The sequence below is a fragment of the Coloeus monedula genome, assembly GCF_965178545.1.
Source record: "Coloeus monedula genome assembly, chromosome: 3".
In the NCBI taxonomy this organism is placed as follows: Eukaryota; Metazoa; Chordata; class Aves; order Passeriformes; family Corvidae; genus Coloeus; species Coloeus monedula.
In genome coordinates, this window is record NC_138783.1 from 66873294 (window position 1) to 66895669 (window position 22376).

General features: G+C 35.7%; 1 protein-coding gene across 4 annotated transcripts in view; it reads right to left on the minus strand.

Moving 5' to 3' along the window:
* DACH1 (dachshund family transcription factor 1) overlaps positions 1 to 22376 on the minus strand; it is a gene marked incomplete at its 5' end in the record, with an annotated part of 353184 nt that overhangs the window by 91659 nt on the left and 239149 nt on the right. For 2 of the 4 annotated variants that reach the window (XM_082277600.1, XM_082277599.1), the window contains 2 exons: positions 7688 to 7822; positions 10133 to 10268. The exons of the other annotated variants lie outside the window; for them this stretch is intronic. In XM_082277600.1, coding sequence (XP_082133726.1) covers positions 7688 to 7822; positions 10133 to 10268 — 271 coding nt within the window. The remainder of the gene's footprint in view (positions 1 to 7687; positions 7823 to 10132; positions 10269 to 22376) is intronic. 4 annotated transcript variants of the gene reach the window in all.

Genomic DNA, 22376 nt, shown 5'->3' on the forward strand with positions numbered 1-22376 from the left:
ATTATATAAAATTGACCATACTATTTACAAGGAAATAATATCTATGTCTACACTGCAATTCTCAGTTAAGGCTTTTCAAAACTGATTTTTTTGAGTATTTTGAAGAACTTAGATAAAACTTAAAACCAATTGCACAGCAGGTTATTAGCACTTTTGAAGCAGCGCCTTCAACTAGTCTCAAGTGGAAGACATTCTTAAAATGTTGCTGTGAGCACTCTTTTCTGTAACAGTAACCATAAGAATAAAGTGGTACAAACAAAGCCTAGTAGATAAATTTCCATTAAGCCAGGGCATCGACTTATGTGAGTGTGCAGGAAGATATGTCCAAGATTCATGTGAGTCACTGTAAATATGCAACAGGCAGTATGCATGTGTGCAACCGGGCTGTGTTGAACCTAGTTAGCTGGGAATGCTTTGGAAGTGGTGTGCACATAACCATCAAGTGAAAACTGCACAGCCAATCTCTCATTAAGTGTGTCACAACTACTACTACTCCAGCAGAATAAAGGCCTCTAGCAGCAAACAAGTCTGCAGAAGTATGCCATTGAAGGATGACTTGATGAAAGTCTATAGAAATAATTTTATTCAATCATGTACATTGAAAAAAAAAGCTTTCAGAAGTATGTACTTCATTGCACTCCTTCCTGCCTACACATACTATTTGCATCCTGTTCAATAAGGCTTCTATGTTTTCCATGTAACAAAAATAGATGTTTTCCAGCTACTTACCAAAAAAAAACCCATTAAGAAAAAAACTTCCAATTCTATTTTTCACCTTTATAGTCCATTAACTGTAATAAATTTTAATGTACTTTTATAATTTCTGAGTCTCTCAGGCTGAGTGAAAAGATACACCAAGAGTGTAGAAAGGTTATCTTAGTGATACTGGCTTTATCAAACCTTTAATTTAGCAGATCTTAGTATATTATCTGTCATAGGTCACAAATTTGACTACTATCTTTTAAGGGTTTGAGAAGTCCTAGGTGATGTAGAAAGCATAAAGTCAGTATATTAAGGTTTTAAAAACTAATCTATTAAGATTTAATAGATAAAATTTAAGATATGAAATGAGAATGTAGACTTAAAGTGTGTTAACTGTAAATGTATTGGCATATAGAAACCCATCAAGGTATATTAATATTCTTCTTGTTACATGAAAATGCAATATTCAGTAAAATAAATGTATTGTATAAGTATCTCTGTGTGTATGTATGCATACAAAAATGAACAGATAAAATACTTTTACACAAGGAGCTGGGCAGCAGAACTGTGAACGAAAATTTCTCTGTACGTTAACTGGTAAGTACTCTCCTTAAAAGAGGGCTTTCTCAGAGAACTAACTAAAACCATAACACAGACCAGAAACAGAATTTAAGCAAAGTTCTGGATCATTTGTTTGCTGACTTGCTAGAGTAGCAAAAAATCTTTGCAAGATTCTCTTCAGGTAGAAGAGAATTTTGTTGATCCTAAAACTTCCTTTGAGTCTTTCATATTTATAAAAACATATTCATATGTGTTTTTATATTTGTTAAGGTGAATAAGCATGTTATATTTACATTGTGCACATATTTTAAGAGAATTTACTGCTGATAATGCCAAATGAACATCTAACTATACAGGATGACATACTTACCACTAGTTCCCTTTTTGATGCATGAATGCTAACAGGAAAATCCAATTCTAACTCTAGAATATTTAAATTATTTTCCATTTTATACTGAGGTTACTTTGAAATTTTAATATTCTCTTTTATAAAATATTAGCCAAAGGTCTAAGACTGATCTTCTCTCTACAAGGGTACCTAAAATAAAGAGAAAGAAAAAATCTGGAACTTTTCAAGATGTGTATTTGATAAAGTTATACCTTAATTGCTGCTGTCAAGAAGCAGTAATTGTTGATTATCTGAAAATTACTTGTGGAATTTCCATTAATATCATAGTGTAAAGCTCTTCTGAAAGAAATACTTTGACTTCTTTTGTGAACATGGTGAATATTTTATATTTTGCTATAGAAAACAGCATGCATATTTTCAGCAAGAGAGTGTCCTTCCCACAACACCTCAAATAACATATTCAATTTAAAATGTAAGCATGACATTCAGGCTTCATTTGCTGTTGGTGTCGATCTAAAAAAAATATAAATTGATGGAGACAGAAAATTCTAATCTGATGCCCTAAGGCCAGATCCAATAAAACACTTAAGCATCTAAATTTGGTGTTAAAGCAACTAACTTTTCAGTGGCTGTCCCCCATAAGGGAATCTTGAGCTGAAGTGAGAGGGGTCTTATATTCCTTTATAGAGTACAGAGTAGGTATTGTTAGGCAGGTACCAGTTAGGGAGTGCTACACACAGCCACTGCCTCCAACATCACCCCAAAAATTCATATGCAGCTCCCTGGAGCTAGTAAGTAGACAAACACTGCCAGTAGGACCGAGCTACAAATTACACCTTGCAAACCCAATACAACCTGAGTCCAGGTTGTAAGGGTAATGGGATGATGTTAAAATATACTTCCCTCTTTTGCAAAAAGCACAGTGATTAAGGATACTGCTCAGGATGTGTCACAGGTTCAATTCTCTCTTTTGCCTAGAGGCATTAGACTCCACATCTCCAAGGAGCGTGTGTTGGACTTTCACGCCATTGGTGTCATAAGTTAGCAAGGCATAGTCCCGGAAGTGATGTTCTTGCAAAGGGGTGCTTACAGCTCCTCTATGACCTGACAGAACCTATCAGCTGGCCAGTTTGAATATGGACAACTTTTTAAGCTACTTAAAATTGTGACCGCCTCTGTGATCCACATTTAAGAATAGACAAACCCTGGGCAGAGCTCTGTCTCGTTTCCAGTGCTGGGACAGGTGGCTGCGGGGCCCCGTATGGGGCCCAGCGGGCCTGGCTCAGGCCACCTGGCCATCCTGGAGCCAATGGACCTGTTCCACCTGCGGACCCCCCCCCCCCACCCCCCAACCCTGCTCTGTGCAGCTGGAGCCGCTCGGCTCCCCCTCTCCAGTGCGGCCGAGATTCAGCTGAAGCTGCACTGCTGTCGGGCACAGATCATGTGACCAACAGCGATAAGCGACATTCCAGCTGCAAGGCCTAGGTGAGATTAACCCTTTTACTGCTGTGAAGAGATGAAAACCTGAGGGAAGAGAGAGAGGAGATGCTTAAAGCTGAAATTCTGTTGTGAAGCTATGATATATCAGAGTATCCATTGTAATTTCATGAAGGTATGGGGGGTGGAGCGTTCAACTTGTACTTGTGAGCAAAAGCACCTGCGCTGAGATAGGCAGATGCTGACACAGCTGTAATTTAATGAGAAGTTTGAACAGGGAGAGATGGAAGTGATGAGGACTCTTGTTCCAAATGGAAAGGAGAAGACCTCAGTTCCTAGAGATGCTCCCAGAGACAGCCCTAGAGATGAAGATGAGGAGGACCCTTTGCTCCCAGGGAAGGAGAAGGACCTCTATTCTTAGAGATGAAATGGTCCCAGAGATGGGTGAAGAGAACTTTTATTTCTGAATGGCTCAACGTTAAAATTTTACCCCAGTAATTCAGGAGTGGACCCTCGAAAGCAGTTGTGGGAAAAGCAGTAAGTCGTGGGAGGGGGACTCTCACATGATGTGAGCAGAGAACCCACCCAGGTGGCTGGCTCATTGTGAAAATGTTTTCATAGCATGGACAAGAGAGACTCCTCTTCCTAAATGAACTGAACAAGGCTATTACGGAAGTGGTAAACAGACTGAACATCTCAAGGCTTGTCTTTTTACATTGTCAGCGGGAGAAGGGAGAAAGGTGGGGGAGGAGAAGTGTTCTGAACTTGTGGTATGATTTTATTTGTTTTTCTTTCCTTTTTCCTTATATTAGGTCTATTAATAAACTTCTTTATATTCTTTCAAGTTTTGTGCCTGCTTTACGTTTCTCCTAATTCTTATCTCACAGAAGGTAAACGGTAATGAGTATTTTGGACCAAAGCATTACACTAAATTGGTGTTTCTGCCCGGTTAAACCGAACACACTACAATTGGTTATTTTGAACCCTCTTTTTTTGAAACACTTCAGATCAATGAGCAAAAGAGGATCATGATTCAGGAGTCTGGTCTTTATGTTCTCCACTAGTTCCTCTTTCCTAAGCTATATCCACACTTAACAGATTACATTACTGAAGAGCTGAATGAGTTTTCAGCTCCATAAAAACCACCAAAAATATGTTTCGCACAGCTTCAGAGTGGGAGGTCTGCAGAACATCATATGTAAGCTGAGCAGTATAAGTGACAAAATATACCTCAACAAACTGAGGGACTATCTAGTGCAAACTCTTTGTGTCACAGAAACTTAACTTTACCTGAAAAGACTTTAAGTCTTAACATAGAAAACTGAATGGATCTTTTCTAATATGACTCTGATACTTCACATGAGCTCTTCTTGTTAAATCTGACCTAATAAAACCAAAAGTGCATCATCAAATAATCCATAATTACAGATTACAAAATTACACACTTTGGTTTTGGCTGTCAAGCACTTGAACTAACATTGTGGACTTGAACTTGCCTCTTACTTCCCAGGACCACTTGCAGTTCTACAGCCTGCTTTCAGTAAAATTGGAAAAGCTGCCACCTTTTAATAAGCAAAAAACCCTTGGAAATCTAGGGTAATAGACCTCCTGTCATACAGATAATGACATCTTGAGTTATGCATGAACTGTGAGGTAGAAATGCTCTGCAGTATCTCCTGCAGTCCTCCCTAGCGCAGAATAGGAACCTGGCTGGACCACAACATAACCTTAGCAAACCTAAGTTTTCTGCTTATGGAACTCAGGGAATGAGTGGAACTTCAGATGTGTACATTGGACCTTGACACCACATGAAGCTAGGATGCAGCCAAGCTGCACACCTGGATTAAGCAGCTGGAAAATGTCCCCAACACTCATGTTTCACATATGGTCATTGACAACAGAAAATCTTCCAGTTTCCCTGCAACAAATAATGACCCAGAGCCTGATGTAAACTTTCTGGTTTTAACAGACAGATCCATAGAATCTAATTTGATTGTTGATGTCATAATAACAACCTGACTCCATGGAAGGTAAGGTCACTCAGAACTCTGCATACCAGAACCTGAAAACAGATTTTGAAGAGAGTCTAAAGACAAATAAAAGCAAAAAACCAAACAAAACTGCACAGGAGCTTTACTGGTAGCTTAAACCACTCCAATAAAATAAATTCATTTTTGTCATTAATAATAATTCTTCCTGAATTTTGAATAGAAATATATATGATCTTTGAAAGACTTATTCAGTTTGCCAATGCCAGTGAACTGTTTCTAAGTGTCTTACACCATGTCCTATGGACTGGGTAAATTAACTCCTTTGTACTATGTTTCTAACAGGTAAATGGCATTTTCTCTCCTATATCCAGCTCAGAGATCAGGTCAAACAAATGATTAGCCCCTCTGACATTCAGAATTTGGTATGTTGATCAGTTGCCTCTATTATAACTTTGTTCCCCCTTTAAATTATCTGTTGACTGTAAATAAATTTTCCCTGATCTCAGATCACTTCAGAGATTTTTCATCTTTTCATTTTTTTCATGGACGAGGAGACAGGTAGAGAAAAGACGGGGCCTTCTTTACTAGTCAGGATTTCCTAGGTTCTGCCAGGTGCAAGTAAAAGCCATTTTAGTTGCAGCTGGTAGATATCTGCCAACAAAAGTGGCTTAGAAGAAAACACATTAATTTTTAAATGCTTCATGATACTTATTTAGAACTTCTGATATCCTTCCTCTCTTTCTCTTTCTTTCTTTCTTTCTTTCTTTCTTTCTTTCTTTCTTTCTTTCTTTCTTTCTTTCTTTCTTTCTTTCTTTCTTTCTTTCTTTCTTTCTTTCTTTTTCTTTTGATTCAGCTGATGAAGGTGATGGGATTTCAACAGTAAAAGTGCCACCTACATGTGTGTGTTTGAATATTTAAATATGGTCGCAGTCTGACTGATTTGCAGGGTAAAACAGTTTAGAAATCTGATTGCAAGCTCGCACTGACAAAAGTAGATAATTACTATCTCCACAAATATCTGTAAGTCAAATCACTTGTTTTAATACAGATTAGATTAGTACTAAAGTTACAAGATTGATATGAGAGACATGATAAATGTAGTCATGACAGAAAACAATTTTTAATTTAGTAACCCCTATCAATCTAGATAGCCCATGAATATTTACCATTAATTCAGTAGGCTGGAACAGAGTGTGGGGGAAAAAGAACAAAAAAAAAAAAAAAAAAGGATGTTTGACCTAAACAAGGACTGAGAAAAAAAGATAATTCTCAGCAGTTTTACTGAGAACAGATCTTGCAAAAACTGGCAAAATACATTTGGGATCTCATAGTAAAAAATTTAAAAAAAAACCTTTAAAAAAACTGAATGACATGCAAAAGTAGTTGCAATTCTTAATATCTACTTCTGTTTGCAGAATTTACCAGTCAGATTACACTGAAATAAATAACTTCAAAGGCTGAAATAAAATCATTTATGGAAATTCAAAACAAACATATTTGATCACATCATACTTCACAGCAGGGATACAATTTGCAGAGGCTGAGTGAGGGCATAGTGTAAGCAAAAACAGGTTGTGTGTGCAATGAACCAAGCAAAATGGTTTATATAAAAGAAATGTTGTTTCCATTAATTTTTCTGGTAATCTTATTAAAAACACCACCTGTCCTGAATAGAATTGTCCAGGTTTTAATTCTTTTCATATCTCAGTGTTCAAACACAAGACAGAGGAGGCATCATCTTATAGCTATTAAAATATGTCACAAAATGTCTTACTCTGAAATCTTCATAACTACAGCAGTTTCTCCAAGCTCTGTTTCAATGTCTGGTTATTACATCTTTTACTTTTTCTCACATTGTGCTCAAAGAACTGATTTTTCTGATAAGCTTAAAGAGTATTTTTTTTCAAAGCATGCATTGTATTTTCAGCTTCTCTTTAAACAAAATGTTTACAGTCTAGAAGACTTAAAATTCACATATATTAAGCAAATAAAACATAAATGCACCTTTCAAAATTCCACCACCATCCTACCAAAATCCCCTGTAAGACCCCTGAAGAGGAACTTGACTTTGAATACCAGCCGAGATGAAATGGTGTCATAATCAGCGTAAGTGCATGTGGACTATTCACCTAGATCAAACACTTTGGTCATATACTCAATTAAATTTAAATCCCATTATATAATGTATACCAGCCTCATTTTATGCAATTCCCTAATTTAATGGCTTGGTATTAGCCTTTTTCTTTTTTGCACACATGGACTAATTTTCACGGTGCTCAGTCCCTCTGGGAAGTAGGTCATTAAAGTCAACTGGACGGAGACAGAAACTTAACACCTAAACAGTGTTGCAGAAGGGTCAGAGTCACAATAATAATGTAAAACAGTTTTTCACTCATCCTACTTTGAAATATTTATGAAATCTCTCCCTCAGATATATCTATGATTTATTAATCTTGGAGATTATAAAGTAGAAGAATAATGAAAGCTATCATCCTGTTACAATTTAATTTGTGAAACTGAAAAAAAAATAAATCAACAAAACAAAAATCCCAATTAAAAAATTAAAAATCACAATTATAACAATATTTAGCGACCAATACAACATCTGTTTTACACTGAAGCAGTAGAATCATAATATTCATATTACCTTTCTCAATGTGTATTCTTTTTGTCTCATGTCCCACATCATGACCAGCCAGATCACCCTCCTTAGGTCCAGGCAGGACATTAGGTGACAAACCCATCAGCATTTGGTTCATAGATAGCCCGTTCTGATGGACCGCTGCTAGACACAAGTGCAGGCAGAAAGAAATCAGCTGTCATATTAACAGTATACTTTTTTACTTACTTTACATAGTGTTCTTCTTAATTATGCAAGAATTCTAAAAATCACAAAGTTACTTAATTAGTGCCATCAGGATCCACATAGAGGGAAAGTTTATTCCTGTTACTTCTACTTTAAAGCAATTAATTTTAAAAGAAAGTTCAGTAACTTTGGATAAAGTTGGAGATTTGCAAATATGTTCTTGCTTATTTAACAAGAATTGAAATGCAAAACAAAGCAAACAAGAAAAGCATTAAAGGTTCTACATAACATAACTTACTGATCTATTTTCTTTTTAGTTAGTTGTACAAGAACTCTTGAGTACCAGCATTCCCAATATGCAGCCCCTAAAAAATTCGTTAAATGAAACATTGTGGCCTTTCAGATGATATACAATGTTTTTCCATATATACTGTGCAACAGTAGAATTGCTTATTTGCTCATCAGACAGGTTGAAAAGCTCTGTCCAACAGTTTTCGAAGAGACCTTCATGAGTCTCAAACACACCTCAGAATCTCATATTAGCTAGTTTATATTTCTATGCTGAAAAATTGTATTTCCAAAAGGTTTATGCCATTTTTAGTAAAGTTGGTTGGTTTGTTTTTAATATGGAACCCATATTCCTGTAGTAGTCATCTTATTCTGGCTAGCACCACAAAAGATGTACTTAAGAATCAGGTGCAATGTTAACAAATCAGATTGGACAGAAAAAAATTATCTTATAAATAAACAAGTTACTGAAGTGATTCACTACTTAAGGAACTCTGTTATGTTCACATGGAAGAAAAAAATGTGCAAAGGTCTCACTCCTCTCTGTAGAGTAAGCTGAACAGTACAATTTCTTTTTTTGTTAAAAAATGTCATTCCTTAGCAAAAGCAATGGATATGTCTCAATTTAGATTTTTGGGGTGTGTGGTTTTGATGGGTTTTTTTTTCAGAGAACAATAGAAAAGGCCTTCATTAGTTGTAAACAAATATACTATTCAATCAATTAAGAAAAAATTAAACATCCACATTTGTGAGGGGTTTTTTGAGACCTTCGCTTACGAAGTCTGCAGTGGGTTGATCCTGGCTGGACACCACGTGCCCACCAAAGATACTCTATCACTCCCCCTGCTCAACTGGACAATGGAAAGAAAATATAATGAAAGGCTTGTGGGTCAAGCCTGGGGAAATAGATAGGTCACAGTATATGGGATGCCAATTTAATCTGCACTCCGAATTGTCCAAGTGATAAGAAAACAGAATTTTCAGATTGTCATAGTCAGGCCTCATTTCTTTTCTTTGGTAAGTCATTTTTCATCACACACTAACGAAAGAGCTCTCATCTGAAGGTCAGTGAAGAGTCAGCTTCCTGAGTCGGCAGAGAACCTGAAAAGAAGCAGCCTAAAGGACACGTGTTGCATCTAATCAATATGGCCCCCTATTTCATACAGCTATTTCATGGCCTTCTATGTGTATGCCAAATCCTCCAGTTTCTACTGACAAATTCCACTGTGGAAAGATGATTTAAAAGCACGAAAACCCGCAACCGAGCAGTATTAAAGGGAATGGACAAGTGTAATATGAATTTAAGTACATATCTGTAAAACAGTATGCATTTAAAACATTAATTTCCATTACTGCACTGGAATACCACAGAATTCAGAGTCTTTGCCATGTAATTTACATCCTGTATATGGAACCTTGATAAAAACGGCATCACTCTGGCACACCACGGTTTAATTTCACTCTGTCCCGTGTGAGCTATGAGGTGATAATATTTCTATTATATTTCTCACCATTACAAAATTTTGTATTTAAAAAATGTATAAAGTATGCACATTTTTAATTTATTTAACCCAATTCTTCTCTTTACCAAGCAATTCTACCATGTAAAATATTGCTTATGAAGTCAGATTCAATTTAGAAATCAAAACAGAGTAACCAGATTAAATAAAATTCAATTTCTTTTAAAAATGTTTACACTATATGTTCAGTTCTAAAACTAATCTAGCAAATTGCTTCCCGCCTGCAATTCTGTATTTCATTGCTCATATCTTTATGTTTAATATGACATGATGGCAGTTTATATCAGTACCTGTTAATGTAGCATCAGATATTATGATACTGTAAACTGGGGAGCATAATGTTGGGAGATAGTTATTGCAGCTGAACTTCTGAACATGATACATATGAGATCTATTTAAGACGAGGGCATTTTGATTAGATAAACAAGCTGCACCTAATCAAATTTAAAGTGGTGAGAAGGAGAAGAATGGGACCTACGGATTCTGTCTGAAGAGCTCTCGGTCCGTGCAGGAGAGCTGGACACACTGCTGCTTCGATGAGAGGATGGATGGCTGCCAGGTCTTCGGCCCTCTTCAAGGGAAGGAGCAGGAGAAGGGCTGTCTGGAACACGTTCCTAGACCACACAAAAAGTCATTGTGAAAGAATGGCAATGTTAAACCAAGTCTCTGCTTCCAAACATCACTTCCCTAAACTGAATCTCCCTCCTAAATTACAACCAATTCATCTGCCTGTTGAGGTTTCCAGGATTTGCAGAGCATTCTCAAAGGAAACTTGGCAACTTTAGGACACTAGACCTTACATTTCAGTATGCAGTGTGAGCACCGCTCATCCTATTAGACTTTTAACTGCCTTCTGGACTACTTTGAAAATAAGAGGTTTGTTCTGCTTTTGTTTTTCATTCTTATTTTCCTCACTTGTATCATCATGCTGTTGAATTGGAAATACACATTTTGGCTTACAGACATTAGCCTTATGGGATGAGGAATTATGTATTTCTGTAAATAAATATTAACCAGGCCCTGTTGTTTTATCTCATGTTGACTTTTACTCCACATTTTAATTTCAAAGATGCTTCTTGAGCAATGAGATCTTATGGAACTGTTAAGGATCATAAAGACAATGTAGCTTCTTTATATATAAACCTATACCAGTAACATGACTCATGTAAGTCCAAATGTCTACTTTTACCATGGAACACAAACTTGGAATGAATCACATTTTTGGGATGAATGTGGCCATATCACTTCAAAATGGGGAAAACCACCCTTCACATTTTTCTGTCCAGGGAAAGGCCTGGCAGGGTAGCCAAGAGGAGCTATGATGCACTTCAAGACGTTCCTTGGTTTTGAAAACCAGAGTGTAAGGACTGTGATGGTTTGAATTGCACATTTGTTAGATGAGAATTGTTAGTATGTAGCAGATAGATATATCTGATATTTACCCAGAAGTTCAACAGAAACAATTGCCAAAGGGAGCTGAGTGCAGAATAGTTCTTTCTAGAAAATTCTCTATCCTTCCCTGCACTTTCCTTTTTACTGCTAAAAGTTCTCAAGACTCATTGCTAAAATATGTGAGAATGAGGCTGGTTTAGACAAATAGTAATAAATATTTAAAAAATCCTATGGAGGAAATCTGTTGGAAGGATTGAAAATGTTAAACTAGCATTTTTTTGCTTGTTTTTCTCTTTTTGATAATTGAAAACCTGACTTTATAATGAAAAAAACAATGAGTCCAAACCACCAATCAACAAACAACTGCACACATTCAACTCACTGAAAGGTTTTGGTAATGAATTAATACAATTAGTATGTGTTTAGTAACACAAAAGAAAACTTGCTGTTGTAAAAGCATAACATTTTCTTGAAAAGAGTAGTACATTACTCACACAGCAAAGTTCTTTTGGAGCAGTCATTATTTTATTATGCACAGTCACAAGATAAGTATTTATTTCTCTGAATGCATTCCTAAGAAATTTTGCAACATGCTCATCTACAGTAATCAACAGATTTGTTCCAGGTAAGTTTCATAAAAAAAAAAATCTACTGAACTTGAGATTCTGATTGCAAAGGGATTCAATGGGCATATTGATGGAGTGGAAGGAGATTTTTGAGAGCAATGTTTCAAGACATTTAAGTGGATTTCACTTTAATAGCCTTATGTTTTTAAGTCAAAAACATTGATGAGGATAGCTTAACTTCATCATAGCTCTAGGCTTATTATGACTTTGATTGTGTTTATATGTCCATGAACCGGGTATTCAAGAGGAGGATTATAATGCAGATGTTTTCAGAATGTAGAAGATTTATTTCTTTAGATTTAGGAGGATTTAAGCATGCACAGTGTACAGATTTGATATAAATTGGAACACGGTATATTTAATCATTCATTTAATATATAATTTCACTGTTTGGCATACAATGTATTGTTCTTAGAAGGGTTTCATTAAAATGAAATCCAGTGAGCACATAAGATTTGAATACAGAGCTGCAGAGTAAATTAATTTATTTAAACAGCTTAATTTGTTTATCCTATTTATTTATGTGTGCTTTTACAGCACGTATTATGAGATGGAGCGAGCAAAAGGAATGCACAGGACAACGAAATATAATTACTGTACAAACAAAACAGATAATGAGTTTTATTCTCATATAATACGACATAGACAAAATCCATGAGAAAACTATATATCTTGGCTTTATAAATTCATTTGTAAGATACCCTTTAATTCCAATAAAACATGGGATTGAACTACACAGAAATGCAAAATAAACCAATTTAGTACCCTAACTATTTTTTTATATCCTTGCTTCATTATTCCACAATCAGCAATCTAGTCTATAGCAATTTTTTGTCTTCAACAAATACACTGCAATAATAAATGGAAATGCTACTACTAATAAATTGAAATATTCTGTAGCTCTAAAATAGTGATAGTGATAAACTAACGGTGCTGGAATATCAATATATCTTCCTTACCAGAGATTTTGTTTAGAAAAAATTAATTTGGTTTGTGGCAAAATATTAACTTCACTTTAGACTCCACTTTAAAATTTTTCAAAAAAGGAAATGTTCAAGAATGTGTTCATTAAATAATGCAAATCAGAGCTATTTTGTCACTTCTGCAGCATGCCACTTTTGTACAAGTTACTTCACATGAACAGCAAAGTAGTAGAATTTACTTCCTTATAATCCTGGCAACAGAAATCACCTAGGATTCTGTCCACTGCCTAGTATTTTTCCTAAAACTTGCCTACTCCCAGGAGTAGATATTTCTAGAGAATCTGGAGTATAACTCTCTCTTGCTATTTTTTTCCTCCATTTTTTGCTTCCCTTTTTCTTCCTACACATACTCACAAGTAAAAAGCAAAATGGATAATTTAGGTAATATGCAGCAATTTAACATATGGTCGACCAACATTTCAAAATTGGTAAGACTCTCAGTTAGGTATCAGAACCAGAGGCTTTACTAAGTAATGGGCAACAAGCTCATAGGGGCCAAATTTCAAGTATTCCTTATCTTGGCGCTCTTTACAATTTGATTCAAATCATGCATCCTAAGCATTTAAGAATCTACATTTACCTCCTCCAAAAATATTCCTACCACAAGGAAATTTTCACTCTAGGGAACTGTAATGACCTCTCTTGTATTCTTACTCCACTGACAAGTCACACATGTCCATTTCATAAATAACAGACTTGTTGCTGTGACACTGGGTATTTTACTTTATGCTGTAAAAAACAAGTAAAAGATTTTAACTGTCAGAGATTTTAACACAGGAGATTGAAGTTATCTCTAGAATTGAAATCACACCAGTTTTGAATATGCATTCTTCCAATACCCAAAGGGGGCTTGCATACACAGTCTTCACCTCCTGCCTATTTCTCTCCTACAGGTATTTAGTCCCAGCTTTTTACTTTGTTCTAGTTTACTTCACCATAAGACTCATCTCTTGGGTTTAGTCATCCTTTAATTTTAGTCATGGAACGAGCTCTAGACATGCAATTAATTCTTGCTATAGAGATATATAATTTTTTTAAACTAATCAGTTGTATTTGTGCTCTTCAGTATTGAACAAACTCCTTTAAGGATGTTTATGCTTTAAGTCATTGAAGTGCGGAGGTTAAAGTAATTTGTTTTCAAAGTCATACTTTTCATAGTTTAGGTAACTTATGGAAAGGTTTGGTTTGGAAGAGATGTTTAAAAGCCATCTAGCTCCAACCCACCAGCCACCAGCAAGGGCACTGTCCACTAGAGCAGGTTGCTCAGAGCCTCATCCAGCCTGGCCTTGAACACCAGGTATGAGGCATCCAGAGTTCCCTGGACAACCTAACTTCATGCTAGGGAGAGTATATATAACACAAATTGTTTCATACAGTTGATAATCATGATTATCATCATCATCATCTTTTAATCAGGAGTGTGAGAGACTGGACTAGTTAATGACTCAAACGACTGACCACTTGACCACACAGGTGCAGAGGGTGCACACCCATCACCGGAGGCTACAGCTGGGTGTTGAACAAGATAAGGGAAGAGGCTGGTAAGAGGCAAATTTTGCCTGTGGGCTAGTGCTTTTTATCATGTCTATGCCCCTTTCAAAATGGCTCAGGCATGAAAACACCCCTCTGGGAAAGTACCGGAATATTCACACATAGTCCAAAGGTATTCACCCGTTCTGATGGGCCATAATTGGGTCAACTGTGCTGACATGAGTGGCAGCTGTGGCATCCTGGGAGGTGTCATGGATCATGAAAGACTCCTGAAGTGTCCTGTGATCCACAGCCTTACACCATTCAGTGTGAAACTCCCCACCTCAGGAGAGGAACCTGGGCATTCCCACCTGAACCTGAGCATATATAACCTGTGGAACTTTGGTGTTTTGTGGGCCTTTCCTATTCCAGACAGATCAAGACAGCCACCACCACTTCAGCCAACAGACACTGAAATGGCAACAATCACGTCGTGTTGTGAGATCCATGCACGGATGTCTTCCTATTCCTTCCCAAAGTTGTTTTTTTTTTTTAATTTAATATAGCTTTTATATTGCTACATTACTACAGATAATAATAAACAAAATGGTTTAATACGTGCTCCCCACACATTGCAACCAAATTGTTCCAAAATAAACCCTACATGTGTATATTTACAAGCACCAATCATTCAGTGTTGTTTCGCTCTAATCTGCCCCAAGGAATCTATTACCAAAACTGCGTTACCCTTGCCTCTTGGGGTGGGTTGTAGCAAGGACTAGTAGATATTCTTTCTAACCTTTGTAGGAAGACACCTGTCTTCTAAGCCTTTTTGCTGGTAGAATTATAAAAATTGCTTTTAAAAGTGATCAAAACACACATTTCTTTCTTCGGTTCCTTACTGATTTATTTTGAACTTGTGTGAGATGTATTCCAGGAATAACTTTCTTGCAAAATGTCACATTTAATTTGACATTGCTTTAGCTGAATAAGTGAAAGAAATTAGTTACTTGAGTATCTTTCATATTTTGTGCAAACAGAATGTTTTGCTCTTACAGTTTTGCTTTTTCATTACGCTTTAATAAAAGACACTATGACATTCTAAATTAACATTTAGACTTAGGAATTGCAAAATTAACTGGAGTAATAGTTATTTCCTAACTTCCTCAGTCACTTCTATATGTGTGTTATCAAACTGACTGAATGCTATAAAATTGTATTTCTATTTCCTTATCTTCATACTATCACTGGCTTGCTAAAGATCTTGCTAACTTCACACTGATGCACATGACGTCTTTCTCACCTTGTTCTTACAGATCCACTTCTAATCCCAATCAAAATTCAGGAGTTCAAATGTTTTGTACTGTCATTAACTGCACTATTATTTTAAATCTTGAACGTCTTTCTTATGAAGAAAATAATCCATGGTATTTACATAAGACATTTTCTCTCTGTGTGAATACCTTGAATTTATTTATCTGTTGGACCAATTGAAGTTAATTTGATTTCCATTATACTTTTTACTTCTACAATTTTTCATTGTACCTACGTTGCTGTTCCCATCACAATAATACTGACAACGGAAAATGAAGAAAAGAGATCAACAGACAAAAAGACTGAATTGGCTTGACTTTTAGTGCCTTGGTTTCTATGTGTATTTACAGCAGGAGTTAATTGACAGGAAGCCAAACAGGAGACTTTCAAGTAATTCTTTAACAGTACTTCCACAACAAGAGATCTAATCCTTTGAAATCATGAGCAGTAGGTAAAGTATGGCAACCTAGTTAGGAAGTGAGTGTCAATGGATTGGGCCATTACAGAGATTAAGAACAAGCCAGCAAACAAACAAACAAAGTAGATCCCTATCAACAGAAGAAAGCTTGGTTTTACCTTCTCAACGAGTATTTGTTCTAACAAGATATCCTTCTAAGGTATACCAAAAACTCCATGCAACATGCAAATATAGAGCTCTGTTGAAATTGAATTAGTAACTTCTTATTGGCAAACTGGACACACTTTTCGATTTTTTTAAGCTTTTTTCTCCTCTTTTGAAAATCTAGTCTTACTTGAAAATAAGCTGAAGAAGCACCACTAGGAATTCACCCCTCAAAGTAAATCCAAACCACACATCCAGCCAAACACCAAGAATTCATCTGACTAGATGTCATTGTCTGTATTACAAATGTCTGCATCATAACTAGTCACCCTAGGCTCATCTGTCACCCATACATTTATGTTTCCAAGGTACAACTCACCTCACTTTAAAGTAACTACGTCAAATAGATCCAATGTATTATGCCCTAGAAGTCAGCAAAATGAATCTCATCCCTTGTGCCTGGCCCCATGGCCATTTTGCACCAAGTTAATCTCACACTACATACATAGTTCCCTGTTACACATGTGAACATGCCATTTTCCAAACATAAAGTTTGTACTATCTTCTCTGTGTCGTGTAGATACCTATTTTACATACCACAAATTAATTCATATGAGCATATGGCTGCTATTAGCTTCAAACTGCACCTCAGAAACATGCATAATAAAAGAAATAATAGGATCCCATATTATTAAAAAAAAAGACATTATTCCAAGTTATAGCCTACCATATTTAGTTAACATCCTCTAAGGTCATTATATAAAAACTGTATTAAAAGCTAAAATAAATAATATTAATCATATAGATAGAACTAATTAATGAGGTGGAACACAGTGTCCTCTAATATAAAGATGGTTAAGCCATAATAAAGAAGGTCAACTATACTTTGACCTAAGATCTACTCATTCTAAATTAAAAAAAAAAAAAGAAGTGTGTACATATGTAAGTTATTCTAATGTGGAGATTTTCTCTGTTAAGTTCAAGTCCCTACAAATAAGATATCATATTCTCTGCAGCCATGATAGAAGAAAATTGTTATTTGATTTACATTATACTTCAAACTTTATAAGTATATTCCAATTTGCATGTTTGGTTTCTCAACATGTAAAAGTAGATGTTTTAGGAGCTGATAGTCCTATTTTTATTCTAAAATATTTATTGCAGACCAATTACATTTTATTATTTAAATGCTCTAAATCAAATTTCTCCTCACATAGAGAAGAAAACTTAATCATACTTTATGTATCAGATAAAGAGGAAATTAAAGTAGCTTCCCTCTTCTCGCACTTTTACACATTCAAGAAAATCACTTTAAAGTAATGTTAAAATTTCTATTTTGAATGAATAATGCACAAATGTCTCTAAAAATAGTAGGTTATCTGAAAATTCAGGTGTTTTTCAGGTTAGGTATAAAAAAGGGTGTTTCTGCCAATTTGGAATACAATCAATTTTGTTCTCATTCCTTGTCTGTAAAATGAGTATACTATATCCAGCTTCACAGGAATGCTGCCACTGTCTGCATAATGCTTTTCTTGTAAGGCACAAAAGTGTCCATAGAAAACTTTTGCCTTCAACACAGGATTCAAGATTCAGATCAGTGAATTGAACTTTCTCATTTTCCTCTTAGAGTCTGTTTCCTTTCAGGTATGCTCCCTGAAATTGCTCACCACCGGTCTGACATCAGACATTAGAATGTACTCTGTTCAGCCATTTCTGTATGGCAGTATCATATTTATTCTCTTTGGCTATTACTTGGACTTTTTTGGGAAATAGTCACAGAAACACAAGAGTCTGAGTGGGAAGCTACCCAGAAGGATCATCAAGTCCAACTCTTGAGTGAATGGCCCATATGGGGATTGAACCCATGACCTTGGTGTTATTAGCACCAGGCTCTGACCAACTGAGCTCATCTATTATAGGCAAAAAAAAAAAAAAGGAACATTACATTACATCAACAGGAGCACACATATTGCCAATGAAAAGGGAAAAAGTGAATGAATGCTAACATAAAATTTCATGTCCGAAGAGTCCTATAAACAGTTATTCTAAAAAAATAAAATCTGTCAGCAGCTACCTTTGTTAAAAAAGTTAACAGTAAATTTCTGCTATTGGATCACAGGAATATATCTACATATATATAGATAGATAGATACAAAAAAGTTATAAACTAGTGTAACACAACCAGTGCTGTGATATATGTAAGGGAATTAGCAAAGTTTAGTCCGATGTATTCATTATGCAGTGGAAAACCACTGTGCCCCTGCTGTCTCCACTTTTTCAGCTGGAGGTATTGGTTTCTTCTGTTTTATTCTTAATTCTTTCTATAAGTAATAGTCACATATGGATAAATTGCAATTTTTGATTCTGGAATGCTACTGCTCTGTTCTGTGTTTTACAATGTAATTTCAAGTTGCTATTAATAAAAGGTATGTCCTTTGTATTTTCATATATCTTTCTGCTGAGTGAAAAAAATTGATGTAGTGAAACTGCTAACAAGCTGAGCCTTTGAAACCATGGGCAGGTGATGAAAGCCACTTCATGTCTAAAGCATCCCTAGGTCACAGCTGTCACACTCACTGCAATTCATTGTTGTCACAATCTGCTGTCCCGGCTTGTTGTTGCTCTCCTCTTATTCATCCAACTCATATATCTAAACATTCCATTACAAAAAGACATCTAATGTTCGTCTCATGTTCGAAAGGGCACAACACTCTTCTGAAATATAATTCTGAAGATTTTAGAGCTCAGAGTTCACTGCCGAATCTAAGGTGTTGCTTTGTAAGGCTTCCCTTGTAATTTTGTCTTTGTCTCATCTCCTGAACATAGCAGCATAAAATGTTTAGTTAGTACATGATCTCAGCTTTATTCCAACTTCTTATCATGAAGAAATGAAATATTACCCAGTAATAGAAAGGCATTTGAAGCTTTGTGAGTTTAAAGATAACAGCACTAGCTGTGAACTCGGCGAATTGGAAGGAAAGGTCAGCAAGTCATCTACTGCGGCACTGTTCACAAAGGCAATTCTTCTATCCAATGAACCTGGTTGTTCATGATCTGAAGACTGATTTTCTATTACTCAATTTTGTTCTTTGTTACTTAATTAGATATGGTTACTATCAATTTACTTTTCAGAGTAGAAATTTCTCACAGGCCTTCTAACTTTCAAGCAGTTTACACTGGTAAACATGCTGTACTTTAATTTCAAATCTATGCTGTCATTTCAGGTTACAACTACAAATTCTGAGATAAGCGATTCAAAAACTTTTCAAGGCAATTTTTGGAAACATTGATACTAAGCAAAAAATATTTCAGTAAAATTAGGGTTAAAAAAATGAGTCAAACCGTAAAGAAAACAAAACCAAGACACCTGAAAATGTAGCACTAAAAGACTGGAAGCTATAATTCTAATAACAAACAGTTTCATGAAAGAGAGCAACTGCACTATTTATCCATTCCCGTAAAAATAAAGAAAAAGGAGGTTTGACCTTCTCACTTACATTTATTCTTGAAGATATTTATTTTGATTGTAGTATAAGTTATTATTCATAAACATTGCATTGCCAGCACAAGGTTCAAGAAGTATGCTGGTTACAGTTTCCTGCTCAACTACACAGTGCATATAATTCAATGGACATTAAAATCACAGCCTCTGACTATGCCTAGAGAAGAACAGGTAAATTGCCAGTGGCATTATGTCCATCCCCATGGGAAGAAAATCCCCTAACAATGACCTCATGCTTTTAAGTTGCTGGGGTTTGTGTTTCAATCCAGCTCAGTATTAAAAAATAGGAACATAATTACTTGGCTGTGCTACCTCTATCCACATGATCATATCCATCTGCAATAGATAATAACAGAGGACATAAATCTAGATGAGTTGTACTATAATGGGGCTGAAGGAATGAGTAGGAAAGTCCTGCAAGAGTTAAGTTCCTTAGCCCTTATAGTACTCTTGAAATAACAATGTGCAGCAAGATCTTACATTTAGAAGTCAGTTTTGAGTGACAGATTAAAACTTGTGTTTATAGATTTACCTGTATTAGAAATGTATTGTGAGCAATATGTCACAGGCCTTGACTGAAGAAGTAACAGCAGCACTTCAGTAATGTCTCCATCACGTTCTACATAAATGACCCAAAATCCTTAACTTACCAGTGCAAACTTCAAAAAATATGTGTATTTCATCCTCAGATGTGCACATTTTCTAAAGCAAACTGAGGTTAATTTGGTCATTTAAAAACATTTCATTGAAATCCACACATTTTTAAATTATGGTTATGTACAAACCAGATGGGAACATGAAACTTGCACAGGATGTTATGCCAGGAGTTATGCAAAAGTTGGCAGCTACAATGAATATTTAATTACCATGAACATGAGAGCTGAATTTTCAAAAATGACAGAGATATATACTGTAGATTATTAACAAACAAATGCTTAAATAAGCAAGATTTTGGAAAGAAATTATGATTTTCCAGTTACAATGTGCTGATAGAATGTTTCAGAGAGCCTAAATTGCCAGGTACTTTCCAGGTCTTCACCTAGATTATAAGGAACCTATCTCTGCTAGAGAAAGTAGATGAGCTACAAAAATGAACTTGTTAAGAAGTAAAGGACCTCCAGGATAAGGAAAATTTTCTGGCATGGGACTGCCTATGGTTAAAATAATATACGCAGTTACATGATGACAGTGTCTCCCTTTCAGAGTCCAATAGTTTTAAACCTACTAGACAGGTTTAGACCACATGAGCCAAAAGTACTTCTCAGTTAAGTGCTTCCTGGGTCCAGCTATGTTTCCATAATGTGGTTGCATCTGTGAACAGAGCAGGACCTGCTTTCCACAAAAGGAAACCATTTTTACATGGCCTATGAGATATGTTATACTCAAATGTACCAGATTTTGGTAACTGGAGACAAAGATCGGGGTCACGCTGGAGTATGCTCACAAAGACATATTTAAATGTAGGCCATGGTAACTTAGGCAATTTTAATAGCTACAACTAGCTTGTAAATCAACTTTACAAGCTAGAAGTCAGCTTGTCAAAGTTTAGAAACAGACGGTTACCAATGAAGGTCAAATTTTATACTCTTATATATGAAATCAAATAGATCACAGAAAATGAAAGGAGGGAAAATAGCATGAAAATAGTGAAAACAAAGTTTTGTTGGCACAGTAATTCATATATCAGCTGTCATTTAGCATGTGCTCCATCTCAATCTTCATTTTTTAGATACCTCTGTAGTGCCAGTGGTCACTGTTCCAATTAAGAAAATAAATTTAGAATGAAATAAAGGACCACGTGTGTTTCAGAGAACATTAGTATCATGTAACTCTTACGAAATACCAATCAAGTAAAAATAGAAAAATAAAGGTGCAAAAATCACCATGTAATCAGACAGTTAGTTAGCAGCAGAGTGCTTATATTCCCAAGATATGGGCAAGACAGAAACTAGGACGGGATCTAGTCTTGTTCACATACCACGTAAATAAACAATTCTTCTCAAACCGGTATCTTAACTCCTCATGTCAACAAAGGCAAGAAAGGGATGGCACTGAAGGCCTCCAAAGAAGAGCCTACATTTGGAAGTGTAGCTGACTAAATTAGGCCATCAGATCACATTTTTCTAGGTCAATAAAACCATAGATTTGTTGAGTTTTAACTGAACAGCTCTTAGCGATTCTGTGTTTTGTCAGGTTAAAGAAGAAAGGTGCACCAGTGTGTTGAATGTCTTAATAAAGTCAGACCTCTTCACTCTGCTTAAGTCATCATGAACTTCAAAACTTTCATAACTCCTGATTTGAAAGTGGAAGAGGTTCTAAGTTTACCTAATTTTTGTCAAAGGAATTGCATGAAAGGACAGATTTCCAACATAGCCCTGAAAAATCACATAAACTTGCCTTTGCATATCTAAGATACATTAGATAAAAAAATAACAGTTTGTGTACTTTCTGTTTCTCATTTATTAGAACTAAAGAAGGATAAGAGGCAAAATGTAGGTATCTGAATAAAGATCAAATCATAGTTATCTAATGGTAACACAGAAATGTCTTTTAAAATGAAATGCCTTTAAAATGAAAACAGATTACCTTCAGTGAGAGGAAGAAAAGACTCTATGCCTCTAGTAAATGCCTCAATGAATTAATATAAGATTAATTTAACTAAAGGCCACAAACAAAACCTAAAACAGGTAGACAAGTTCAGATATCAGATATTTTTGAGATATTCCTGTAATACTGGCCTGCAGATTACTGCAACTGTTCTGTTCTACTTCATTCTAATTTGTTCTGGAATTTGGCAAATTTAGGTTCTACAGGCAAAGTATCAAACCTTTCAGCTTTCTTTGGAAAACTTAGAGCATTTCAGTTCAAATGCT